Source organism: Siphateles boraxobius, unplaced genomic scaffold (genome assembly GCF_051911475.1).
Source record: "Siphateles boraxobius isolate OS27281-9 unplaced genomic scaffold, OSU_SipBor_1 65, whole genome shotgun sequence".
NCBI classification, from domain to species: Eukaryota; Metazoa; Chordata; class Actinopteri; order Cypriniformes; family Leuciscidae; genus Siphateles; species Siphateles boraxobius.
In genome coordinates this window covers 8621426-8635766 of record NW_027509192.1, presented here as the reverse complement: position 1 = coordinate 8635766, position 14341 = coordinate 8621426, and the positions used below count along the sequence as shown (strand labels likewise).

At 39.1% G+C, this 14341-nt stretch overlaps 1 protein-coding gene across 1 annotated transcript; it reads left to right on the top strand.

Annotated features, from left to right (window-relative positions):
• Position 1: 1 nt before the first annotated feature.
• On the top strand, positions 2–13253 carry mmp15a (matrix metallopeptidase 15a). The gene is made up of 10 exons (XM_077210649.1): positions 2–663; positions 1948–2096; positions 2353–2475; positions 2564–2868; positions 3069–3230; positions 4338–4597; positions 4860–4998; positions 5660–5807; positions 11194–11309; positions 11662–13253. Exons 1-10 carry the CDS (start codon positions 547–549, stop codon positions 12102–12104), a joined length of 1962 nt encoding a protein of 653 aa, XP_077066764.1. The 5' UTR covers positions 2–546; the 3' UTR covers positions 12105–13253.
• The last annotated feature ends 1088 nt before the right edge of the window (positions 13254–14341 follow it).

Genomic DNA, 14341 nt, shown 5'->3' with positions numbered 1-14341 from the left:
CATCTGGGGTTTCTTTTTGAATATGTGGTTTGTGTATTATAAAAGCAAAAACATCACAGGGGTAAACCGAGAAAGTGGGCAGGGAATCGGGTGCGGCTGCGTGCTGCAGATCAGCATGAGATCCTGATGAGATTTCATGCTCATATTTGGTGCCCTGCAAAAAAAAATTAAGGATCACTCCGAGGACGCGCCGCCTGGTTCTCGACATATCTAGATGGGTTTCCAGGCGGCACTTACATCAACATAGACAATGCAAATATCAACAAGTAGTCTTTTATTCAATATTTAATGGGTATAGTAGTCTATAGCTGCTGCTCATGCTAATGTTATAGTTTAACGTTACAAGCGTGCAGACCTTTACAAACTGTTTGCACGAGGGAAAACTTGCCTGGAGAAGAGAAACGTGCGCTAAATTGGTGGGTTTGTAGTCAGAGAAGAACAATGACCTTGTTTTGGTGGTAAAAGACTGTACAATCTCTCAGGTTTCCATTTAAGCGGGGAGAACATTGTGTGTTCATTTCTCATTGCTGTCCCGGGAGTGGAGAGATGTCACCCCGCAGGAGTATATCGCATCGCTCGCTGAGACCCTTTAGTATGATTTTAATCATGCTGTTTGTCAACATTCCTGAAACAGCTGCGGAAGAAGAAGCTTTCAACGCAGAGGTTTGTTGACTACCTCGTTTTTAGTGTTGTGCAAAAATACACGAAAAAAACTGTGTGGCTTTGTTATCTGTTCATACTGCTCTATTCGGTGCTCAGGATCGGAAAGTAGTGCTATCAAATCGATTAATCGCATATTTTATTAAACACGTTTTGCTAATATATGTGTATTTATACATTCATATGTATACACTGACGCACAGATATTAAATATGTGCGCACATATATTATGTAAATAAAAACTTATGTTAGATGAGATTAATCGCGATGTATCGATTTGACAGCATTAGAAAATTAGTTTTAGGTTCAGTTGAGGGGGAAAAGCATCACATTTAAGAAAACTTTACAATTAGTGATGGGTGTTTTTTTTATGACATTCCTACTTTTCACTTCTCAATCGGTTCTTTAATGTCAGGTTTACATAGCCATTCACTGTAAACTGAGAAATGCAGACAATTTACAATTAGACATCCCAAAACAAAGATGAAAAAATATCTATGGTCATATAGATAAGAACAACTTTGAATAAAAATTATACTGTATTGATAACAACAATAGTAATTATTATTATTAAAAATATTAATAATGGATATAGCTTTTTCTTTCATAGTTTATTGATCATTCTATAATTGCGTCAGAAAGCAAAAATAAAAGGGTTCAGAATATTGATTATTAGACACAACCAATACATAAAAATAAGCAGTAGGCCTATCTGTCATAAAAAACAACAATCTCTGTCTGTCTCTCTTTACGCTTAGAACTTTATTTATGAGGGTTTTTTATACGTTTTTAAATAAAAGCACAATTTAAAGTGTTTTTTCGCTCCTCATAGGCTGATATAGGTTTTTATTGGTTTACATGTAAATCTGGGGCTGTATTGCAGAAACAACTCAGAATCTTATCCTGTCTGTTTACTAACCATACAATATAACCCCTGGTGAACATCTCCAAATCTATCATATGGTGTGTACGGATGTCCCTAAGGATGTTTACATCTGTCCTCACTCATAGCCTGACAATGTGGCAGAAGTCTTAACTGTGAACATATTCAGATTATTAATATGTAGTGCTTAACCAAACATTCAAAGGCTTGGCCTCTACAGTGTCTCTGGTGCATTTTTTTTTAATATGGTTTGAGTTTAGACCAAGTTTATGTAGGTTAACATTTCCCTTTGGAATCTAATGGATAGTTTCGGTGTAATCCCATCCTCACCACACTACTTGGTAGTAGTTGTTTCAATACATTGTCCACTCTCCAACTTTATCTGTGTCTGTTGTTCCCTAAAGTCATGGCTGAGGACATATGGCTACCTGTCCCAGGCTAGCAGACAGATGTCCACCATGCAGTCAGCCCAGATCCTTTCTAGCGCCATCAAGGATATGCAGCGCTTCTATGGCCTGGAGGTTACCGGACACATGGACTTGGCCACTCTGAAGTATGATTTCCTCTTATTCAACTGCCCATGGAACAACAACAAGAGCTCAGTCTGTTTTAATTGTGTGGAGTTAACTGAGAAAATTGAAAGTCTTATGAGTTACTGTCCTACAGTGTAACTAGGTCATGTAGATGATCCATAATACTTACTACTTAATTATCAATAAAATGAATATTTTTAATAACAACAGTAATAATAATTTTATTATTATTAAAATAATTTTTTTTCTTTTTTTTCCTTTTTTTCTTTTTTCTAGAGCCATGAAAAGACCTCGTTGTGGAGTGCCTGATCATTTTGAGGAGTCAATGCAGCGAGGTGCTCGGCGTAAGCGGTATGCGCTTACTGGCCACAAGTGGGATCAGGACAAGCTGACTTACAGGTGAATGAAACATCAACACAAAAACAAATTCAACTTACATTGATCAGGTTAATAATGACCAGAAAAATGTCCTTATTTCTTGCTCAAGTATTCAGAACCACTCACCCAAAGTTGGCCAGGAGCAGACCTATGAGGCTATTCGCAAAGCCTTTCAGGTATGGGAGAAAGTAACGCCTCTGCGGTTCGAGGAGGTCCCATATCATGAGATAAAGAATGGCAGTGAAGGGCCTGACATAATACTACTGTTTGCCTCTGGGTATCATGGCGATATGTCTCTCTTTGATGGGGAAGGAGGGTCTCTGGCACATGCTTTTTTCCCAGGTCCCGGAATGGGAGGAGACACACATTTTGACATAGACGAGCCATGGACCTTGAACCAACGGGAGGGCTCAGGTGCGAACAATTTTCTGCAGTCATTTTCCTACTTCAAAGAAAATTTACTTTATATTAGCTAAGCATTTACTTTCTCACAGAACCTTTAGATGTTAGCAGCATTTAAATGTCTTAAAATGTTCACCAACAGATTTAACCATTTGTTTTTTCTTAGTATATGGTGTAATAATTTGGTTCACTATTTTTGTTTGTGGTTGTAGGTGTGGACTTGTTTCTGGTCGCTGTTCATGAGTTGGGTCACGCACTGGGGTTGGAGCACTCCAATGACCTTTCCGCCATCATGTCGCCTTTCTATCAGTGGATGGACACAGAAAGCTTCTCATTACCTGAAGATGATATAAATGGCATTCACCAGATCTATGGTAAGCTAGTCTGATATACTTTCTGTTTCAGTTAATTTATCTTACTATCCATTATAGTTAGTTCATTTAGAATCCATGATATGAATTCACATTCATTTGTGTGTGTGATACTGCTTTTACAGAACAGTTCTAATATACTGATACTGTTACACATGCATGGTCTTTCTCCACTGCTTTCGTTCACTTAAGACACAACCAACTATGTTTACTAGGATACTAGCCAAGACAGGCCTGTTGACATAATTTTGTATGAAATTGTCCTTAAAATTTAGTATTCGTGTGCTGTCAGAAGCGGCTTTCTGGACATTCACTTCACATGTGTGCGCACACAGAACATCTCACACATTGCACGAGTACTGAATTGAGCTCTTTTTCGCATCTTCTTTGCGCTTGAATGTTTACTTTTGCATGTGTTTTTAAGCCTTGCCAATGATAAACTTTCATGACAATGCGGCACTGGTCCGATCAGAACAGTAATTATATCTGCGCTAATTTAATTTTTTTGCCTCTAAATGAATCACTGGCGAGTGAAATCGTACAATTTACTAGTCATTGGCTAATTAAATTAAAAAAAGATTTAGTGTCGTTTGTCTGATGTAACAGTGAAACCTACAAAAAGAGCCTCTGAAAAATCCCCACCACTAACACAAACAAGCGACCCAGAGATACATGATACATGTGGAACTCCACATTAATGAAAGTAAGGAAAAATAAAGAAAGTAAAATATTTAATTGCTGTCAATGTGAATGCCCCTTTTATGCAAAAGTACAAATGACAGTCAAAAATTTTGCAGTCAAAAATGTGTATCTGATGCAACTCTGAGTTCTCACAATGTAGATCATAATTTAGTTATCCACATTTTCTGTTGTATGAGCTTGAGACTTCAGTCCAGTTGCATTGGGTTCTGCACCAACGAATTTCTCAGTGTATGTGTCTTTGTTTGAGTCTGTTTTCTCCATTTGAAAGTCTTCCACTGCAGGCTGAATGAGCCTCATGGGCCTTCTGGTGCTGGATGGAAAAGTGTGTGACGCGTTCTGAGTCTATTCAGTGTGGAAAAGAGTATGATTAGCTAAGTGTGAAAATACATTATGGTTTGGTATTTACAGGCCCTCCAGAGATTGTCATCACTCAAGCAACTCCCACCACAACCCTATTTACAACCACTGCCGAGCCAGAGCCAACCACTACAGTGGCCCAACCAAAAACTACCAGACCCTCGCTGCAGCCCACCAAGCCCTGGGTGCCTCCGGTCAACCCCACCCATAGACCCTGGCCCACAGCACGCTCGGATCAGGATGCACCTGACATCTGCGAGGGGAACTTTGACACGGTCACCATGCTGAGAGGGGAGATGTTTGTGTTCAAGGTTTGAAAGAGTGATTTTCAGTAAATGCAGTTATAGTGGTTCTTGATTTAAAAAAAAACATCTTAGCAACTGCGTAGCAAAGTGCTACAAACCACTTTGAACACCTTAGCAACTACATAAGAACATTGTAAAATTGTTTGTTTTTGATAACAATTTGGATCAGGTGTCTGCATGATGGTTGAACTTTTCCAACAAAGCATACAAATCCACACATCTTTCTGTTGAGTAATATGATTAAATGAATGTTGTTTTACTTTTTCAGGGTCGCTGGTTCTGGAGGGTTAGAAGGAATCGGGTTTTGGATAATTACCCAATGCCGATCTCCTTCTTTTGGATGGGGCTTCCAGAGAACATAGACGCTGCCTATGAACGGCATGATGGGAAATTTGTATTCTTTAAAGGTCTGAGTCGTGAATTCGATATTTAAGAACTGAATTTTTGTGAGGTTTATTCTTTAAAAAAAAGAAAGAAAACAAGTCCTACTATCTTATGCAGGGTTTGTTTCTCCCAGTGAAGCTGCAGATTATGATCCAAACAGTAGACAATGTGCATCTTGTTTGTATGAGAATGATAGACTATGACATCTTGAAAAATGACAACACCAAAATCATTAAATATTTCCTAGATATCAATCCTCTTCTCCTTTAAACATCTGTTCTTGCTGTAACAGCATCTTGAAGTCAAATTATGTCACTTGTAAAACACTCTGAGAGGAGAGAAGGAAAGTCTGGCAGCATCACAGGACTGCGTCTGCATTGCGTCAGCTTCAACTCCATATGCTGACTGCCCTGTTTTCATTTTGAGAGAAGAAACTTGGAGAAGTTGCTGTAGGGAATGTGTAGTGGAAAGAGCCACAGTTGTTGTCTTGTTTTTATGCAGATTTTGAGACTTCATATTTCAGTTGTGCATTTGCTTGAAAGGAAATTTGCTTTCATGCAACACAAAACATCTTTTGTGCAATCTCACTAGTTGAATAGAGAGCACTGTGATATCATCTCTCAGCCATGCAACCCCTCCCTTTCCCTCTAATGTGGCTCTTTGTGTTTTGTATCAATCCTGCAGGAAGTAAATACTGGCTTTTCAGAGAAGCAGACGTGGAACCTGGATACCCTCAGGACTTGTTTCGTTATGGTCAAGGCATGCCTGACAGAGTGGACACGGCAGTGTGGTGGGAACCATCTGGCTATACGTACTTCTTCAGAGGAAACAGGTAAACATGGCGGGCCCTTATGGAAAAGGCCAGATGTGTCAAGAGGTTGGGAGTTAGATATCAACAGAGCCGTCAATAGAACAACATAGTATTTCATTTAAACTTGCTTTAGAGTGCAGTTTGATCTGGGATTATCATTACTGCAGTGTGGAAAAAAAGGTTTAATAATGTATTATGTTCAAATGAATTAGCATAGCTTAAAGATAAATGTAATACTGTATATAAAAACTAAAACAAATAAAACTGACTATGAAATATACATAATCTGTATATGTATATATATATATATATATATATATATATATATATATATATATATATATACAGGTCCTTCTCAAAAAATTAGCATATTGTGATAAAGTTCATTATTTTCCATAATGTAATGATAAAAATTAAACTTTCATATATTTTAGATTCATTGCACACCAACTGAAATATTTCAGGTCTTTTATTGTTTTAATACTGATGATTTTGGCATACAGCTCATGAAAACCCAAAATTCCTATCTCAAAAAATTAGCATATCATGAAAAGGGTCTCTAAACGAGCTATTAACCTAATCATCTGAATCAACTAAAAAGATTGCAGAGGCTTTTAAAAACTCCCAGCCTGTTTCATTACTCAAAACCGCAATCATGGGTAAGACTGCCGACCTGACTGCTGTCCAGAAGGCCATCATTGACACCCTCAAGCAGGAGGGTAAGACACAGAAAGAAATTTCTGAACAAATAGGCTGTTCCCAGAGTGCTGTATCAAGGCACCTCAGTGGGAAGTCTGTGGGAAGGAAAAAGTGTGGCAAAAAACGCTGCACAACGAGAAGAGGTGACCGGACCCTGAGGAAGATTGTGGAGAAGGACCGATTCCAGACCTTGGGGGACCTGCGGAAGCAGTGGACTGAGTCTGGAGTAGAAACATCCAGAGCCACCGTGCACAGGCCTGTGCAGGAAATGGGCTACAGGTGCCGCATTCCCCAGGTCAAGCCACTTTTGAACCAGAAACAGCGGCAGAAGTGCCTGACCTGGGCTACAGATAAGCAGCACTGGAGTACCCACAGTCAGTGATGGTCTGGGATGCCATGTCAGCTGCTGGTGTTGGTCCACTGTGTTTTTTCAAGGGCAGGGTCAATGCAGCTAGCTATCAGGAGATTTTGGAGCACTTCATGCTTCCATCTGCTGAAAAGCTTTATGGAGATGAAGATTTCGTTTTTCAGCACGACCTGGCACCTGCTCACAGTGCCAAAACCACTGGTAAATGGTTTACTGACCATGGTATTACTGTGCTCAATTGGCCTGCCAACTCTCCTTACCTGAACCCCATAGAGAATCTGTAGGATATTGTGAAGAGAAAGTTGAGAGACGCAAGACCCAACACTCTGGATGAGCTTAAGGCCGCTATCGAAGCATCCTGGGCCTCCATAACACCTCAGCAGTGCCACTGGCTGATTGCCTCCATGCCATGCCGCAATTTCTTTCTGTGTCTTAGCCTCTTGCTTGAGGGTGTCAATGATGGCCTTCTGGACAGCAGTCAGGTCGGCAGTCTTACCCATGATTGCGGTTTTGAGTAATGAAACAGGCTGGGAGTTTTTAAAAGCCTCAGGAATCTTTTGCAGGTGTTTAGAGTTAATTAGTTGATTCAGATGATTAGGTTAATAGCTCGTTTAGAGAACCTTTTCATGATATGCTAATTTTTTGAGATAGGAATTTTGGGTTTTCATGAGCTGTATGCCAAAATCATCAGTATTAAAACAATAAAAGACCTGAAATATTTTAGTTGGTGTGCAATGAATCTAAAATATATGAAAGTTTAATTTTTATCATTACATTATGGAAAATAATGAACTTTATCACAATATGCTATTTTTTTGAGAAGGACCTGTATATATATACCAGTCATTAATAAATTGCATCTAACATAAAAGTTTGTGTTTATATAATATATCTGTGTGTGCATACAGTATATACACTCACCTAAAGGATTATTAGGAACACCATACTAATAAGGTGTTTGACCCCCTTTCGCCTTCAGAACTGCCTTAATTCTACGTGGCATTGATTCAACAACGTGCTGAAAGCATTCTTTAGTAATGTTGGCCCATATTGATAGGATAGCATCTTGCAGTTGATGGAGATTTGTGGGATGCACATCCAGGGTACAAAGCTCCCGTTCCACCACATCCCAAAGATGCTCTATTGTGTTGAGATCTGGTGAACTCAGTGAACTCATTGTCATGTTCAAGAAACCAATTTGAAATGATTCGAGCTTTGTGACATGGAGCATTATCCTGCTGGAAGTAGCCATCAGAGGATGGGTACATGGTGGCCATAAAGGGATGGACATGGTCAGAAACAATGCTCAGGTAGGCCGTGGCATTTAAACGATGCCCAATTGGCACTAAGGGGCCTAAAGTGTGCCAAGAAAACATCCCCCACACCATTACACCATCACCACCAGCCTGCACAGTTGTAACAAGGCATGATGGATCCATGTTCTCATTCTGTTTACGCCAAATTCTGCCTTTACCATCTGAATGTCTCAACAGAAATCGAGACTCATCAGACCAGGCAACATTTTTCCAGTCTTCAACTGTCCAATTTTGGTGAGCTTTTGCAAATTGTAGCCTCTTTTTCCTGTTTGTAGTGGAGATGAGTGATATCCGGTGGAGTCTTCTGCTTTTGTAGCCCATCCGCCTCAAGGTTGTGCGTTTTGTGGCTTCACAAATGCTTTGCTGCATACCTCGGTTGTAACGAGTGGTTATTTCAGTCAAAGTTGCTCTTCTATCAGCTTGAATCAGTCAGCCCATTCTCCTCTGACCTCTAGCATCAACAAGGCATTTTCGCCCACAGGACTGCCGCATAGTGGATGTTTTTTCCCTTTTCACATCATTCTTTGTAAACCCTAGAAATGGTTGTGCGTGAAAATCCCAGTAACTGAGCAGATTGTGATATACTCAGACCGGCCCGTCTGGCACCAACAACCATGCCACGACCAAAATTGCCTAAACACCTTTCTTTCCCATTCTGACATTCAGTTTGGAGGTCAGGAGATTGTCTTGACCAGGACCACTACCCCTAATTGCATTGAAGCAACTGCCATGTGATTTGTTGATTAGATAATTGCATTAATGAGAAATTGAGTGTCACATTATGAGACACATTAATGAGTCACATTATGAAATAAATGTTTTTATCCAAAACACGTTGGCACTCTTTTATTAAATACTTTTTGCAATCTCATTTTGCCAAGATAACAGCTCTGAGTTTTCTCCTATAATGCCTGATGAGCCCATTATAAGAGTTCTAGCAGAATCCGTCAGGTTTTGATTTTTTATCTGTTGATATTTGATAGAATCCACAATGCCATATATCTGAAAAAGATGTCCAGGACCTCCAGCAGAAAAATATGCCCACAACATTAAAGATCTGACGGTGTATTAAATTGTACACATGGGGTCCTTTTTATCCTTGTGTGCACCAAACCCATGTAGTGTGTTTGCTGCCGAAAAGCTCTTTTTTTGTTTCATCTGACCATAGATCCCTGTGCCGTTTCAGTCATGTCTGACAACTGAATTTGCTGGAGTTTGTTTTTGGAGGAGCGAGGAGGTGATTTCGGGGATGTTGGATTTTTTTGTTTGTTGGTAGGCTTCTGACCCCCAAGATTCAAGTAATCTCTGCAATTCTCCATCTGTGATCCTTAAAGAGTCTTTGGTCCCTCAAACTTTCATCCTCACTGTGCATTAAGACAATATAGACTCACGTCCTCTTCCTGGCAGATTCGTAACATCTTTAGTTGATTGGAACTTCTTAATTATTACCCTCATGGTCAAAATGGGGATTTTCAATTCTTTAGCTATTTTCTTACAGCCACTTTCTATTTTGTGATGCTCAACAATCTTTTGATGCACATCAGAACTCTATTGTTTGGTTTTACTCATTGTGATGGATGATTAAGGTAATTTGGCCTGTGAGTTTCCTCATCTTAAACTTCTGTGAAACAGAAGTCATAGCTAGACAATTTCATGTTCCTAGTCACTCTGGTGTGCTATAAAAGGTACATATTAATGGGAATATACTTCAGAGATATTTTACTTGTCAAAAATTCTAGGGGTGCCAATAATTGTGGCCAACGTGTTTTGGAGAAAAACATTTATTTCATAATGTGATTTCTCCCCCTCTTTCAATTATTTTAGTTCAATGAAAGGTTAGATTTTTGCGATTTTTTTGAATGAAAGATCAAAGGGGTAAACAATGCAGCCATTTTTTATCATATTTACCAGGGGTGCCATTAATTCTGACCACAACTGTATGCCAAAAGTGGTGTTCGGGTAGTAACCGGAGCACAAAAATAACTACAAAATTCAACTGCTTTACGGCATACATCGTTTTTCTTCGTTTGTGATGTCTTTCATAAAATCATGCATCATACTCTACAATGTCTGTGGCCATTGTTGATTCCAAAGCCGGTGCCGGGTAAACAGCGAGCGGATGCGTGCAACAGTAGGCTGCGGTAGGCTAAATTATTTACGACAGCGGTAATGGACAATTCCACTTCCAACCTGTAGGGCGACTGCAGAGGAAAAGTTCCTTGGTGTTGCTTTAATAATGATTAATAATAATGATTAAATTAATAATAATTTTTTTTTAAAGCATATTGCGTAGTCAATTGTTTTATTTGTGATAACGCAATTAAACTTGCCAAATTGTGCAGACATTTTTTTTTTTTTTGGCTAGGCTCTCATAAGAAATTATGAACACATGTTTTTGGTTTTGGTTTTATATGCATTTTTTTTCATAGTATAACTAAACCTGTAGCTGTTGTTTACCCCTTTTTTGCCAAATAATTTTGTCAGGTAAAAAGCTTAACCAAATTGAGTGTTTTGTTCTTCCCTCATATTTAAAATATTTAAAAATTTAAAATAATTTCCTCAGATTTTAATCATTTAATTATCAAACTTGTTGGGTCATTAAAAACAAATCCCCAAACTAATCCCCTCTGTACATTACTTTTGGCCACTACTGTATAATATACAATTATATATGTATAAAATGCATTTAATACATTTGAGCTTTTTCCTTTACGAAAATAAAAATTAAGATTGTTATAACAATAATACCACAATGCAAAACTTATTAATGCTCCTAAATGCCAGCTTGCTTTTCTGTAAGTAAAATGTAAATTTCTAGTTTCTTTCTTTTGATTATGGAATGAGATTTAATCTGGACAGACAAAGTACCATGAAATTTGTCTTTATGACTTGAGCACTGTATTTAAAATTTTGTTCATTAATGATTTTTTGTGTGTGTGTAAACTAACACTTTATGCATTAGCATAGAGAGAGAATTCAAAAATGACAAGTTCTAAATATTTTCCATTATTGCTTTCTCTTGAAGATATTGGCGCTTTAGTGAAGAATCCCGTGTAATGGATAAAGAGTATCCTAGACCAGTGAGTGTGTGGGGTTCCATTCCTGGCTCCCCAAAAGGGGCCTTCCTCAGCGATGATGGAGGTGAGTAAGGCTGGGGGGACGGCTGCCCGAGAAAATGTCACAGCTGAATGCAAGAAAAAGAGATTCCATTAATCCAAAGCTGAGAGGGAAAATGTGACCTCATTGCTGAAAAACTGGGGCGCAATAAGACCTTTGACTTGGAAATGTTCTGCTCTCACTTCTAATTTCACGCCACTGTTCATGATCGTCTTTGGCACATCTTTTTATAGCTTTGGAATTCGGAGCCTGCCTACAATTGGCTAGCATCTCGTTTGATCAAACATTTGGTGATCATGACATGGAATTTTATGTCGTCATTAGTCACTAGTGTATTTATTTACACTAATTCCCATTTTAACTCTTTTCCATGCAGCATACACTTACTTCTACAAAGACACCAAGTACTGGAGGTTCGATAACAAGCGAATGAAGGTTGACGCTGGATACCCAAGATCAATTTTAAATGATTTCATGGGCTGCCGGGTGCACTTTGATGTGGAAACGAATGTAAATCCAGACCACCGATCGCCAGAGACAACCAGCAACAGTCAAGACCCTGACGACAACAGAAATGGTGATGAAGAAGTTACGGAGGACAGAAATGATAACAAAGAGGACGAGGAAAAGGAAGTAGATGTTATTCTAAGAGTGAATGAGACTGATGAGCACATCATGACCCTCATCTTGGTGACTGTGCCTCTGGTTCTGGTGCTGTGCATTCTGGGAGTGATATACATCATAATCACCACACTCCAGAGGAAACAGACCCCCAAAGTGTTAGTTCACTGCAAAAGGTCCCTGCAGCAGTGGGTCTGACAAAGCTTGCACACTTTCGCTACCCAATAGCCAAGTATTTCTGCACATACACACCTTGTCATCCGATTGTTCATGGTGCTCATCCAATCAAAAACCCTCTTCCCAACATAGAATTTGCACTTTTGATAGTATTTTAATTGTTTTGTGGTCATTTTACGGTTGTGTGTGATGTTGCAAGTGAGTCGTCCGTCTGCGAGGTTTCTGTTTTTCTGTTGAGCCCGAACTGTTCGGTTGTACACTGTGGGAAACATTGGATGTATTAAAACAACCTCAGATCAGCACATTTCTTTCACATCCTGTGCTAACCAGCCTCAATAATGGAGGAAACCACAAACTCTGTGTGGAGGTCTTGCAGAAAGTGCAGGGTTAAAAGAAAAGCCAGGCTTAATAAATTGTCTCACGCATATTTAGCAGGGTTTATAGTCTTTTCCCTGTGGAGCCTGGCTTGCATTACACAGATGTTACTGATTTTGGACTTATTGGAGAGAAAAGGGGGGATGGGGGCTTGTAGCCTGCCAGCATTTCCTCTGCCTGAGTTCCACTGAGCGTGCCAAAGACAAGGAGGAGCGGGAATTGAGGAGATTTGAGGCGTGGCTGTACTGTCATCATGACCTACATTAGCGCCCCTACTTCTTTTTCCCCCCTCAAAGTTTGTCTTCCTGTGGGACTTTCCTTTGTTTTCCCTGCCACACTTCCAGTCTCCCCAGTTGTGAGTTTTTTTGTTTGTTTTTGAGAGGCAATTCTGGCCTCGGATTGTGTCCATCAGTGCCTTTCAAGGCTGAATCTGTGCCTTAATAGTGCAAACCGTCACCACTGTGTTGGAAATATAATTTTTTTACTGACCGCCACAGGTTTTTCGTAGTAGCCGCTCAGTTTGAGCGAAAAGCGAAAATGCTTTTATTTGTCCACATGTTTTAAACCTGTGTCATTTTTGTAGTTTATGTCAATATGAATGTCTTTGTGCTTTTTCTAGTGCCAAATGAAAAACTCCCTTGACTATTAATTTGATGGTTTATTTGATTTATTTTTGATTTGCATTGTTTTATATTAACAGTTGAGTAAATCATGCAGGGCATGTATTGCTTTTGTTCACAGATATTATCTGGTATATTTAGCTTGCTTACAATAAAATGGAGTATACGGCTGTAAGTATGCCTTTTTTAACTTCCTCTACTGATTTTGTACTTCCTTTGTTTTGGTTTGAAATAACAATAACAATTTTAAACTGTTAAAACTTTATTTTTATTCTAAGCCTATCAGTTACGTATTGGTAGTGTTGTGTCAATTTATTTTCCTGCTATTGTGCTGAAGGTGCCAAATGTAGCTGTCCACCAATTGAAACAAATTCTAGAAAAAGCCTAAATATTTGAAATACTACAATTTAGAGTTATGCATGTCATATAAATTTTGACCATTATGGCCTGGTTTCACAGACAGGGCTTAGAACAGGGGGAAAAACAGGATTATGTTAGTTAAATTAGGACATTTAAGTTAATTTTATTAACGTGCCTTAGAAAAAAACATTACCAGTGTATTTTGAGACTTGTTAATGATGACACCATCAATCCTAAAAAGATGCTTGTTAGAGTCGATGGTGTACTTACAACATCTACCAGCAGAGGCTAATGGGATCAGCGGTTGAGGCTGCAGCCATTTTGGTAATTTTTTCTTGACGTCAAATGAGGCAAATGCATAATCACCACAATAAGTTCAGACATTCTGTATTTTCATCAATCTATGGGTATCTTAATCTTGCTTATAATTTACTTTAAAGACCTCAATTAGTTATAACAACCAGACCAAACAAGCTACGCCCTTCATTTCTCATTTTATTTATCAAAACAAACTCACAGGACCCCTCGCTTCACTCTCTCCACCAGTATCCTGTTAGAGGATTAGATGTCTCTTCAACTCTCTTCTACATTTCCTCCAATCACATTCGAGGACACGGTGGTGACACTAGCCTGTGGGTGCTGATAAGAGATATGCTTTAGGGGCTTACCTGAGATCAGTTCATGATTTGCCTGAAAACGGCTGTGGTTTGTGTTTGCAAGGCAATAGCCTGCCCTTGATCAGTTGCATTGGCCCTTCACTGGTTCAGAGCTTATCCTGCCTTTATCTCATTATTGGATCCGCTGCTGTTTAGCTGCTCAGACCTGGCATAGCAATGGCATTGGCTTCCAAAAGCAACACGTTAGATGCGCTCCCCCTCAAAAGTCAAAGAATCACAGTAAACT